Consider the following 14,313-nt stretch of genomic DNA (forward strand, 5'->3'; position numbering starts at 1 on the left):
AACATTGATGCCCTGAATTTAGCAGGCGCTATTGACAGATCAGTTGGAAAACGTTGTGATGGGCTACTTTCTGTACATGCCACGGTCAATGTGAACCGGAGTGACTTGACACAATGCTGGCCAAACAAGATGTACCTACAAACAAAACAGAGTTAAATTGTTCCAGTCAGCCGTGAAGCGTTCATCCATGTATACAGGTAAGAGTCTAGCTAAATTTTTAGATATTATACTTTCAAATTTTGTCAGAAAGTTTTTTTCATTGCCAGTTAAAGCATACTGTTAGCTAGCTAGCGAATGTTAGCTTGCTGGCTCGCTAGCTAACGTTACGTGTATGATCTGTGTAGTAATATTATTTGAATCAGAAAACCATTTCCATTGCTAGTTATAGCCTAATGTAAGCTAGCTAACGTTGAACCTAGTCGGTTGGCTTTAGATACCTGCAGATTCATACTACAGCTATGACAATGTTTGTAATGGTAGTAGTACGAGTTGGGATTATGCCGGTTCATTGTTTAGCTAGCTACATGTCTAAACAAAAGACTCTACTTCGCCAGATGATTACATGACCCATCAAATTAGCCAAGTGTGTCTGGGGGTGATTACGGCCATCTATTGTATTTCATGAACATGTGTACTTGTCTAGACAATAGTGACCCATCCACTTCGCTAGGTAATAATAATAATAATAATAATAATAATAATAATAATAATATGCCATTTAGCAGACGCTTTTATCCAAAGCGACTTACAGTCATGCGTGCATACATTTTTGTGTATGGGTGGTCCCGGGGATCGAACCCACTACCTTGGCGTTACAAGTGCCGTGCTCTACCAGCTGAGCTACAGAGGACCACCTAGGTGCGGCTGGGGGTTAGTTATAGCATTTATTTCACATGACCCATCAATTTAGACAAGCGTGTCGGGTAAGCGTTATCTAATAATTATAAAATATTTTTATCTGGACACTTTGTTTTTGATATTGCTACTATGCAAGTAACTATTTCACTGTACCGTTTACACCTTCTGTATCCTGTGCATGTGACAAATAAACTTAGATTTGATTTGATATAGTGTGTGATTCCCAGAGACCGTAATGTGAAGAACAACATGACCTGCACCAAAGTCAGATTTGGATATAGGCCAAGGACTAGATAAAGTGTATTCCTTATTGTAGGCTACTACTTTTACCACTTTTAATCTTGAAATCTTTGGATGTTTACTACACTACTCACTCTGTTTAGCATATGGCTTCATGTGAATTCTTAAAAAGATGTGTGGGGCTAAGGTTTAAGAGGGTGTGAACGATGCTGAATGGGTGTAGACAAAGAGCTCTCCAGTAGGTGTACCAAAATATTCAAGGTTTACAAGTTTATCAACTTTCAAAGCAGAATTAATTTCTCATTGTTTCTCAACTGCAGTGTATGATAAACAATTTTCTAGCTCAGAGTCTCTACTTTTATCCAATGTAAAAAACACAATTTCAAATTTTGCTACATAGGACCGAATCAAGGTGGTGGGTCACAAATGGCAACAAACGTCACTCAATTCAGTGATTCCTAGTTCCATGTATCAAATAGTTATTTCAGTTATATTAAAACGAGGAAAATCTGGAGAGTGCCCTGCTGATTACAGACCCATACATTTAATAAATTGTGACAATAAAATAATAACAAAACTCATAAACAATAGAATGGCAAAAGTCTTACCAGACTTAATACATAGAGTATCAATTAAACCGGGTTTATTAAAAATAGCCACTTAGAAAATAATACAAGAAAATGTTTCAGTTTAATAAAATATACAAAAAAACAAGATATTAAGATGTATCAATAATGGCTGTTGATAGTGAAAAATGCTTTTGACTATCTTGAATGGCCTTTTCTATTTAAGACTTTGAAAGCTTTAAACTTTCCAGCTGAAATAATACATAATACAAAAATGTCTAAAGTAAAAATATACACAAATAATACATTATCTGATTAATATAAACTAAACTTATTTGCAGATTATCTCCTGATATACCTGACCAATATTGATAACTCAATGCCCCTCTTGCTAAAAATATTTTTAGAATCTCAGGATACAAAATTAACTTAAAAAAAATACTAAATAATGGCACTAGCAAAAATATTAACTCATGATTTATAACAATCCTTTAAGTGGACCACAAAAAATATAAAATACTTAAGATGCTTAATAAGTGACAACAAATAACAAATATAAAGATAACTTTATCCCATTACTCAACAACATGAAAGCAGATCTACTGTAATTAAATACAACAACCTTCCCAAAAAATCTTACAGGTAGAATACACCTCTTCAGAATGGTATGGCTACCAAAGTTTTTATATTTATTCTCGGTAATATCAATTACCCCGCCGTAGACATTCTTTAAAAAAGTATTTACACTTAATCCAGTGTAAACTAATGTATAGAATGTATTACACAAGAGACAAAATTCACAAATTCTACAGCACAATGGACGAGTCATGTCTAAAGTGTAAAACTAACAATGACTCAATAATCAATGCCTTCTGGGAATGCTATGAAGTCCAAAAGTTATGGGCGGAGTTAGAAAGTTGGCTTTCAGAAGTATTACAATGTAAATTTACTTTTATTCTGTCTGTCTGCATATTTCAAGACAGTGAGATACCCGATTGGTTGGACGATACTTTTCTCATCAATCATCTTGAAAAACTGTATACTTAAAAACTGGAATACGAGTGTAAAGAGCTACTAGCCCAATAACAAAGAGAGTTTCAAACCTCTCTGCCAATAACAGCTAGTTTTCTCCTCCGACTAATCAGACCACTCGCGAACCCTAGCAAATTTTTAGCTTGAGAAATATTTTTGGGCTAAAAAGCAATTTTTGTCAATTTTAATGAAAAACTATTCCAGTAAGGTACTTAATTGTTACTCAGAAATGGCTGCATTGGGCCTTTAAATACTGCACTTCCGCACTTGAGCTTGTCGGGCGCAATGGTACCAATGGAATATTCTCAAAAGTGCAAACCCTGCCCACTTTCAGGCAGGTCCAATCAAATGCTCTAAGTATTTGACGGAAAACCAATACTATTTGAACACAGGCCTGGACAGAGATGGGAGAGATGCCATCAACGTTTTCAAACTTCTTTCAACTTCTGGCTTGAAGGCCAAGGTTACCTCTCTCAAACGCACAAAACAACTACAGAGGAAAGGTCTAATCCTCTTATAGTGGTTAGCCTTAAACATGTTTTATTCCCATGCCATGCTTTCACTTTGAAAAAGAACATTTATATTAACATTCCGTGCCACCCTAGCAACTGCTAAACCATGGTACGAGGGTCGAGGGATTTCTTTGGAGATGGTAAGATGTACTCCTATTCAACTGGAAAGATACAATGGCAGAGATCCCTAACAATCCCAAAATTCCAGGGCTAACTGTGAGTCACTTGGAATGTTTTTCATCCTGGTGGATGAGCGATGAAAAGGCTTAAGACTGGCTTTAGGCATGGGACACACACGCAATAGATTATGTTGTGCATGGGGTAGCATTCAAAGCAGGTTTAAATAATACGCTAATCTGCAGAAATCTGTTCATAAGATTAACGATGAGAGGGAGTGATGCACACACGCAAACACACAAAAGGTTAAGCTTAACATACTGAATATGCAGGCACGCACACACTCACACCATCCATAGGCGCACACAAAAGACACACACACACACTTACTAACAATGTTATTGGGAGCTCATTTAGTGAGGAGTACATATTTCCAGCAACCAGAGCATGAAAACAGGAAACATCTCCTGGCTTTTGTATTGCTTGTGAGTACATTAAAATGTACATTTTTCACACAAAGGACTGGAGTAGAAAAGACTACATACAGTGTCTTCAGAAGGTATTCATCCCCCTTGACTTATTCCATATTTTGTTGTGTTATAGCCTGCAATCAAAATGGATAAAAATAAAATAAAAAATCTCACCCATCTACCCCATAATGACTAAGTGAAAACATGTTTTGCAAATGTATTTTAAATGAAATACATACATCTAATTTACATAAGTATTCACACCCCTGAGTCAATACATGTTAGATTCACGTGTGGCAGCGATTACAGCTGTGAATCTTTCTGGGTAAGTCTATAAGAGCTTTACACACCTGGATTGTACAATATTCTTTTAATTCTTCAAGCTCTGTCAAGTTGGTTGTTGATCATTGCTAGACAGCAATTTTCAATTCTTGCCATAGATTTTCAAGTCATAACTAGGCCACTCAGGACCATTCAATGTCATCTTGGTAAGCAACTCCAGTGTATATTCGGCCATGTGTTTTAGGTTGTTGTCCTGCTGAAAGTTGAATTTGTCTCCCAGTGTCTGTTGGAAAGCAGACTACCAGTTTATTTTCTTCCTGTGCTTAGCTCCATTCCATTTATTTTTAGCCTAAAAAAACTCCCTATTCCTTGTCGATAACAAGCATACCCATTACATTATGCAGACACCACCATGCTTGAAAATATGAACAGTGGTACGCAGTGATGTGTTTTGTTGGATTTGCCCCAAACATAACACTTTGTATTCAGGACATAAAGTTAATTTCGTCGCAACATTTTTTGCAGTTTTACTTTAGTGCCTTATGGGAAATAGGATGCATGTTTTGGAATATTTGTATTCTGTACTGGCTTCCTTTTTTTCACGCTGTCATTTAAGTTGCTATTGTGGAGTACCTACAGTGTTGTTGATCCATCCTCCTAAAAATGTCTAAAAACATAATTCCACTGTTGACATTATGGGGTATTGTGTGTAAGCCAGCGACACGAAATGTCAATTTAATCTATAATGAACAAAAATATAAACGCAACATGCAACAATTTCTAAGACTTTACTGAGTGACAGCTCATACAGTGAGGGAAAAAAAGTATTTGATCCCCTGCTGATTTTGTAAGTTTGCCCACTGACAAAGACATGATCAGTCTATAATTTTAATGGTAGGTTTATTTGAACAGTGAGAGACAGAATAACAACAAAAAAATCCAGAAAAATGCATGTAAAAAATGTTATAAATTGATTTGCATTGTAATGAGGGAAATACGTATTTGAAATAAGTACATGACTTAGTACTTGGTGGCAAAACCCTTTTTGGCAATCACAGAGGTCAGACGTTTCTTGTAGTTGGCCACCAGGTTTGCACACATCTCAGGAGGGATTTTGTTCCACTCCTCTTTACAGATCTTCTCCAAGTCATTAAGGTTTCGAGGCTGATGTTTGGCAACTCGAACCTTCAGCTCCCTCCACAGATTTTCTATGGGATTAAGGTCTGGAGGCTGGCTAGGCCACTCCAGGACCTTAATGTGCTTCTTCTTGAGCCACTCCTTTGTTGCCTTGGCCGTGTGTTTTGGGTCATTGTCATGCTGGAATACCCATCCAAGACCCATTTTCAATGCCCTGGCTGAGGGAAGGAGGTTCTCACCCAAGATATGACGGTACATGGCCCCGTCCATCGTCCCTTTAATGCGGTGAAGTTGTCCTGTCCCCTTAGCAAAAAAACACCCCAAAAGCATAATGTTTCCACCTCCATGTTTGACGGTGGGGATGGTGTTCTTGGGGTCATAGGCAGCATTCCTCCTCCTCCAAACACGGCAAGTTGAGTTGATGCCAAAGATCTCGATTTTGGTCTCATCTGACCACAACACTTTCACCCAGTTGTCCTCTGAATCATTCAGATGTTCATTGGGAAACTTCAGACGGGCCTGTATATGTGCTTTCTTGAGCAGGGGGACCTTGCGGGCGCTGCAGGATTTCAGTCCTTCACGGCGTAGTGTGTTACCAATTGTTTTCTTGGTGACTATGGTCCCAGCTGCCTTGAGATCATTGACAAGATCCTCCCGTGTAGTTCTGGGCTGATTCCTCACCGTTCTCATGATCATTGCAACTCCACGAGGTGAGATCTTGCATGGAGCCCCAGGCCGAGGGAGATTGACAGTTATTTTTTAGTTTCTTCCATTTGCGAATAATTGCACCAACTGTTGTCACCTTCTCACCAAGCTGCTTGGTGATGGTCTTGTAGCCCATTCCAGCCTTGTGTAGGTCTACAATCTTGTCCCTGACATCCTTGGAGAGCTCTTTGGTCTTGGCCATGGTGGAGAGTTTGGAATCTGATTGATTGATTGCTTCTGTTGACAGGTGTCTTTTTTATACAGGTAACAAGCTGAGATTAGGAGCACTCCCTTTAAGAGTGTGCTCCTAATCTCAGCTCGTTATCTGTATAAAAGACACCTGGGAGGCAGAAATCTTTCTGATTGAGAGGGGGTCAAATATTTATTTCCCTCATTAAAATGCAAATCAATTTATAACATTTTTGACATGCGTTTTTCTGGATTTTTTTTGTTATTATTCTGTCTCTCACTGTTCAAATAAACCTACCATTAAAATTATAGACTGATCATTTCTTTGTCAGTGGGCAAACGTACAAAATCAGCAGGGGATCAAATACTTTTTTCTTTCACTGTATAAGGAAATCAGGCAATTGAAATAAATTCCTTAGGCCCTAATCTATGGATTTCACATGACTGGGAATTCAGATATGCATCTGTTGGTCACAGATACATATATTTTTAAAGGTGGGAGAGTGGATCAGAAAACCAGTCAGTATCTGGTGTGGCCACCATTTGCCTCATGTAGCGCGACACATCTCCTTCGCAGAGTTGATCAGGCTGGATATTGGCAGGAACTGGAACACGCTGTCGTACATGTTCGATCCAGAGCATGCCAAACACGCTCAAATGGGTGACATGTCTGGTGAGTATGCAGGCCATAGAAGAACTGGGACATGCATTATCATGCTGAAACATGAGCTGATGGCGGTGGATGAATGGCACGATAATGGGCTTAAGGATCTCGTCTCTGTGCTTTCAAATTGCCATCGATAAAATGCAATTGTGTTTGTTGTCCGTAGCTTATGCCTGCCAATACCATAACCCCACGGCCACCATGGGGCACTCTGTACATAACGTTGACATCAGCAAACCGCTCGCACACTCAACACCATACACGTGGTCTGCGGTTGTGAGGCCGGTTGGACGTACTGCCAAATTCTCTGAAATTACGTTGGAGGCGTCTTATGGTAGAGAAATTAACATTAAATTCTGCAGTCAGCATGCCAATTGCAAAACTTGAGACATCTGTGGCATTGTGTTGTGTGACAAAACTGCACCTTTTAGAGTGGCCTTTTATTGTCCCCAGCATAAGGTGCACCTGTGTAATGATCATGCTGTTTAATCAGCTTCTTGATATGCCACACCTGTCGGGTGGATGGATTATCTTGGCAAGGAGAAATGCTCACTAACAAGGATGTAAACAAATGTATGCACAACATTTGAGAGAAATAAGCTTTTTGTGGGTATGGAACATTTCTGGGATCTTTTATTTCAGCTCATGAAACATGGCACCAACACTTTACATGTTGCATTTATATTTTAGTTCAGTGTATTTTAAATTCAGGCTGTAACACAACAAAGTGTGGAAAAAGTCAACGGGTGTGAATACTTTCTTAAGGCACTGTACATTCTGCATTCATTGGCTCTGAAAGAGCAAACATTGGCGCAGAGGACACTGTTATTTTGTGGGTCTCTCAATACTAATGTACTTGGAGGGGTGAGCACCTGGGACCGCGGGTGACAAACAAACCTCATTGGCTGGCAAACTAGGCAGCGCAAACCGAACTAAAGGCCTAGTAAACATGTCACTGTGCATGATTAACCTGACTACCTCCATGAAGGATACAAAAACACATCTGCCGAGGGGGTGGGGAGGTAGTTCGCCATGAGGGGATTGTTTAGTTTCCTTTCAAACGGGGCTAAGATCCCTTAATACCCTGATAAATTGAGTGCCAGAGACAATAAATTCCCATTTTTTAATTCCCCGATGCTGGCTGCTTCTTTCGGCTTGGCAGACCTATATTTTTAGGTTGCCATGGTAGCAGGAGCCTAAAGAAATCCCCAATCCCTTAAATCTAAGGGAGATATATCTTTCCCTAATGCTCAATACACCCTGGCCGTTTCTTCAGCTCGGAAACATGTTTAATTCACTCGCCTCCTTCCCCTTCCCCGTTCCATACAACCGTTTGAAATGTGAACTGCTGATTTGTTAAGTCCACAATTCAACAACTGATGTAGCCAGTTGTTCAAAGCATTTGTGTCATCCAACATGTCTTCCTGTTTCATCCCCCAGGGGTACGAGGAAGAACATTTCTCACAAAAACACACAGGGGCTATTATGGGAGAAGAGTGTCAACATTCCACTTTCACTCAACTGCTATTAGTATATATCAATATATATCCCCAAAAGACCCTCAGTCCTTGACCAGGATGGATAGAACCGGGGTTAACTCAAGTTAAGGAATTCGTACGGATATAAATATGGTAATTTAAGATAATTAGGTCAATTTACAGGGGACCACCAACAGAGCGGTCACCTATTCCCAACTGGGCTGAACTTGTCCCCTAAGAGTCTGGGAATGTTTAGTGGTTGACATTTGATCTCGTTTGGAATCCTCAAGACCCATTGGTCGGGATTAGAGCACCCAGAATCAATAGCCAGAAGGTTCTCTGTGTAACCTGAACTATGGTTGCGTCCCAAATGGCATCCCATTCCGAATTTAGTGCACTACTTTTGACCAGGGCCCATAGGGTTCTGGTCAAAACTAGTGCACTATATAGGGAATAGGGTGCAGTTTTGTACACAACTAATGAGGAGAACCAGAGATGAATGAGACACTTGATATAGCTATACTCAATTGAAAGACCACATAATCAAATATCCTAGAGAACAGCACAAATAAATGAAATCAAGTAATTTGTTTATCATTAACACTAGAACCACTTATTTTATTACTGACATTTTTTAAGTCATGTCCCCCTCGTCCTTGACTTTTCCTAAATAAGTCTATATAACAAACTGTCGGTGTTAGAATCTTAATATCACAAACAGAACTGGAGATATAACCAGTTTAAGGAGGGCATGTCATTTTTTTGAATGGTGCTGAAGAATGACAAGAGGAAGGGGGCGCATGGCTAAAATAATGTGGGCCTGCCTACAATGCATAGATAAAAAGGGAATGTCAGCTCACTGTTTTACTCCTCTCTCAAACTTGATCTTTTAATAAAGCTTTGGTGATTAAGATGTATTTCCAAGCGGTCTCAGGAGCCAAACCCTTTATCGACAGTCTTGACTACTTTGTAATTGCATTGGGCAGACAAAAAAAGCCTTAAATGAGAGGAGGGGAGGCTATGCTTGGTTTTTAATAAAATAAAACGAAATGGGAAAAAAACATAATTTTTACGTCTCTAAATACATTCTAAGCACATTAGGTTACTCTTGTTCCATGCGCATATGGGCAGTGTGCTTCACAGCTGGATAGACTGCGTTTCCGCTGTCAAAATTCATGCCATAACTAGGTTCTTAAATATCCCTATCAGCCCTGCCTGAAATTAGCACTTTGGATCATGTTTTTAAGGACACACCTCAAATATTTCAACCCCGCCCATCTGAGCACTAGCGAGCTGATATAAGACTGGTGATTTGTTGAACCTGTCGTTAGGCCTGGAAAATGCCAGCGCACCAGTTTTTACATGATGAAATTGCAAACTAAGCGTATGACACTAGCGCTGCCTTAACGCCAGCTGAAAATAGAGCCCTTACATTCATTATAATGCCATTATTGCTTTCACTATTTATCAAGGCCACTTGGCACTTATAATGATATTTAGGCTACTGATGTTTTCATCATTTGACCCCGCGTCTTGACCGTGCATCTTGGTGGTCGGGGTATGTTTTATTTATTTTGTCGTTATAAAAAGAAGCTATTACCGTGTTCCAACAGATATGCTTTCTGTTTCATAGTTGTAACAAAGGCACTCCATGAATAACATTTATTGAACACTTTGATGCATCATGCCATTTGGTAATCTAAATAGCAATATAGAGGAGTTAAACAGTACTACATCAATATCCATCTTGCCTCCATTAGGCCTCTATGGAACAATCAGTGGATAAGTCGTTCTACAGTATATCCTATTATCTAAATGATCACATTCAGGTTCTGAATTAACTTGAATACAGTCACTTAGAATTAGCCCCTCATTAAACTAAACTCAAACAATGATCACCAAGACTGTGGATGCATCTCAAATGGCATTCCTTGTGTAGTGCATTCACTTTTGAAGAGGACCCATATGGCTCTGGTCAAAAGTAGTGCACTATATCAGGAATAGCAAAGCCATCTCGCTTATTCTCTCTTTACCAAGAGGCAGCAATATGACACAGGAATTTAGTTTGTCCCAACTGATTCCCCTTGGATGACCAACATAATCACATTAGGATGGCTAATGCTAATATTATTGGCAATTGGAGGCGAGGCTGAAAATGTAGTAATCTGTTTAATCAGATGCGATTAGACAACAGCCACTGTTCTTTCAGACGAGTTTTATTTTTACCACACCAATCAGTTCTATCCCTGTGTGTATGTGTGCGTGTGTTAAGATCTAATTGAATGTTAGTGTGTCTGTATAGCGAAGTGTGTACATGGGTCTCGGTCTGTACTCACGGATGTTGTTTGTGTTCTCCTGCACAATGTCCGTCTTGAGCAGGTTGTCAGCCAGAATGAAGGCCCCCTGCTCCACCGTGTCCAGTAGCATAGTGGCTGCTCTCAGCTGCTCCCCAGTGCTCAGGTCCCTCCACGCCGACTGGGCCTGGGGCTGAAGCAGGTTGTTCACGGTCTCCACCATGGCCTGCACCAGACATCATGGAGAGTTAGCGACATGAAGATAGTGGAGGGGGCTAACCAACCAGAGCATCAGTATGGAGGTAGCAAGGGAAGGGATCAGTATGGGTTATGGAAGGACTTTAGACTGTACTATCACCAATGATATGAATAATGGGGTCATTCAAAAAGGGGTAGTTAACAGGTTATCAGGGATGTCAATGAAGTTATGCCATGACTTTTCAGAGGGAGAAGTATTATGTAAGGTTAGTCACAGATGTTTGCAGGATCTTGGGAGACATTAGATAATAACAGAGCTTTTCGAGAAAAACATCTCAAATAACTCATAGCAACATTGAGTTGGGGTGAATGCGTGTAGACAAACAGACAATGGTAATTCTTATATTTCCAAGAGAAACAATGACATTATCTAAATAATAGAACAGGTGAAAGCCAGGCTATGGCTGACGCATTTCCATGAATGTTCCATGAATGTATTCAGCCCCAATAATCCCCATATTGCTACATGCTACAGTATCACATGCACACAATTACAATAAAACAGAATACGGTGAAATAATCATAATATAATATTATTCAGTACAGGAAGCCAATAGCGTACACATTTTTTTGTTGTCGGCTCCTCAGGACGACCACGATCTGATGAACACTTTGTCTATTAATATTGTTTAACCTCAATTACGTTTTCCCTAATCCCACAATAAATTAACAGTCAGAAACCAATAAGCCAGGGAGAAAGAAAAGAGAGCAATCTCCAGAGAAGATTAAAAATTGAGAGCAATTAAAGATTTAGAAACGCTGATGGCAAGACATTTGAATAGAATATTAATTGGTCAAGCTGAACCATTCCATCCCTCTGATGCAAAAGAAGAAAATGCATTATCATAACTGAAAATCCCATCCATGAATAGATGTTCGCACAGCATTCACAGGTGCTCTTTCATCTCAAAACCTAATAATCCAACATTGACGAGTACTATTGAATAGTGAGTTTCAAAAAGCACAGAACAGAGTGAGAAAAAAACACATTTTAAAGAAATCATCACAGCCTCTTCTGATATCCCACAGCTTCAAAGGCCAATTTACTCATTCTCGTTTGCAAAGATGGAAGATGCGCCTGATCGTAAATGCATGTCGGCGAGAATCTGAGGGAGAAACATTAAGCCCTTTAAGAGGGGGAATAGAAAGCTCCTCCAATGCCGCATACGGCAATACCTTGGTGTAATCCCCGCGGCTACAGCAGGTTCTGTTTTTGATCAATGGACTATGAAAGGGAATAGGAGTTTTAGAGATGATTCCAGAGCAGCTGGGGGACGAAACCTCAGGCAATGCAATTAGATAACAGCCCATGGGAGCTGCCCTGCAGAATTCAACTGATTCTATGAGATAATCAGAAAAAAATAATAAGGTAATACTATAAACATAGACATTATAATCCACACACAAGAGTTATCAGCCTCCAAGTGTCTCAGTTGTAGACTGAGTGGCAGTCAGACTAGAGTATCTCTGGTACAGAACAGACAAGAGCAAGTGGAAGAGGGGTGATTGTATTCAACTCAGTAGCGGGCTGCGATGAAGGGATTATCAAATAGCACCAGCTGGCTTTTCCACAGATGCTGTCATTTTTAAGGCTTTTTTAAGGCGCCCAACATTGATGTAATTATTCATTATCTCCAGCCAATCGAACCTTTTGACATCACTGGAGACGGCGAGGTTGATTCGCTCTCAATTAAGGAGCTCTTTCTCTGTGCCACTGGCATATTTTCCCCTTTGCCAGGTCTGGTTTAAATATTGAAAGAATGAATTGTTAGTGTCTGTGTGTTAGATGGATAGATATGCAGAATTAAGTGTTGGACCATCCACAAAATGTAGCATGGACAGATTCAGGTACAGTACATACAGTAAACGAAATCCAAGTGATGGGTGAAAATCACATAGAAGAAAGACAGTAGAAAGCTCGGAGTATAAGCAACCAACCACAAGCGGACATATTTCTAGAATGTTATGAAGTCTAAAAACTGCAATCTATTATGCAATTTTTCCTTCCATAGCTTACATATTGGATCCATCAACAACATGATACACTCATCATTTTGTGTTAAGCCACTGAATTAGTTGCAGTCTTTGTGTATGGCACATAATAGCGTAGCATTTGCAAGTCAATGCGACATAAAGCCGTATTTTGGATAGGGATACTCAGAAATGATAGGGGCATTGATTAGTGTGCGGATTCAAGTATAAATCCCCTCATTTTGAATCAGGAAGTCAAATTATGACTGGGCTTAGCTGCTTAATATCGGGTTATGATGCTTATCTGTGGACATAATAGAGAATTAATCAATAACGAATACAAATCTGGATTATTTGGGCGGCTATCATAGAAATCATGAGTCCAAATGTTTCAACATCAACAGTGTAGAACACTTTATGAAGACTGTGGCAAGCAAGTTTAAGGATGCTGGGGAATAAATATATACAGTGCCTTCAGAAAGTATTCATACCCCTTGACTTATTCCACATTTTGTTGTGTTACACCCTGAATTCAAAATTGATTAAATATACATTTTTTGCTCACCCATATACACACACAATACCCCATAATGACAAAGTGAAAACATGTTCTTAGAAATCTTTGCAAATGTATTGAAAATGAAACACAGAAATATCTAATTTACATAAGTATTCACACCCCAGAGTCAGACTTTGTAGAAGCACCTTTGGTGGCGATTACTGCTGTGAGTCTTTTGGGGTAAGTCTAAGAGCTTTGCACACCTGGATTGAACAATATTTTCCCATTTTTATTTTTTAAATAATTCAAGCTCTGTCAATTAGATTTTTGATAATTGCTAGACAGCCATTTTCAAGTCTTGCCATAGATTTTCAAGCCGATTTAAGTCAAAACTGTAATTAGGCCACCCAGGAACATTCAATGTCGTCATTGTAAGTAACTCCAGTGTCGATTTTGGCCTTGTGTTTTAGGTTATTGTCCTGCTGAAAGGTGAATGTCTCCCAATGTCTGTTGGAAAGCAGACTGAAGCAGGTTTTCCTCTAGGATTTTGCCTGTGCTTATAGCTGTATTCCGTTTATTTTTATCCCAAAAATCTCCCTAGTCCTTGCCGATGACAAGCATACCCATAACATGATGCAGCCACCACCATGCTTGAAAATGGTGGTATTTATTTTCCAATTTTTTTGCAGTATACTTAAGTGCCATGTTGCAAGCAGGATGCATGTTTTAGAATATTTTTTCTTCTGTACAGACTTCCTTCTTTTCACTCTGTCATTTATTCTTATTTTTTATTTTTTTACACATCTACCAATTTGTGCCTTTCTTTGCGAGACATTGAAAAACGTCCCTTGTCTTTGTGGTTGAATCTGGCTTGAAATTCACTACTTGATTGAGGGACCTTACAGATAATTGCATGTGTGGGGTACAGAGATGGGGTAGACATTCAAAAATCATGTTAACCACTATTACTGAACATGCAACTTATTATGCGATTTGTTAAGCACATTTTTACGCCTGAACTTATTTAGGCTTGCCATAACA

General features: G+C 39.3%; 1 protein-coding gene across 10 annotated transcripts in view; it reads right to left on the bottom strand.

Moving 5' to 3' along the window:
- LOC121554692 (adhesion G protein-coupled receptor L3) overlaps positions 1-14,313 on the bottom strand; it is a 318,628-nt gene that overhangs the window by 82,753 nt on the left and 221,562 nt on the right. For all 10 annotated transcript variants that reach the window (XM_045211912.1, XM_041868385.2, XM_041868384.2 and 7 more), the window contains one exon: positions 10,587-10,770. In XM_045211912.1, the coding sequence (XP_045067847.1) occupies positions 10,587-10,770 (184 nt within the window). The remainder of the gene's footprint in view (positions 1-10,586; positions 10,771-14,313) is intronic.

This window comes from Coregonus clupeaformis, chromosome 39 (assembly GCF_020615455.1).
Source record: "Coregonus clupeaformis isolate EN_2021a chromosome 39, ASM2061545v1, whole genome shotgun sequence".
Classification (NCBI taxonomy): Eukaryota; Metazoa; Chordata; class Actinopteri; order Salmoniformes; family Salmonidae; genus Coregonus; species Coregonus clupeaformis.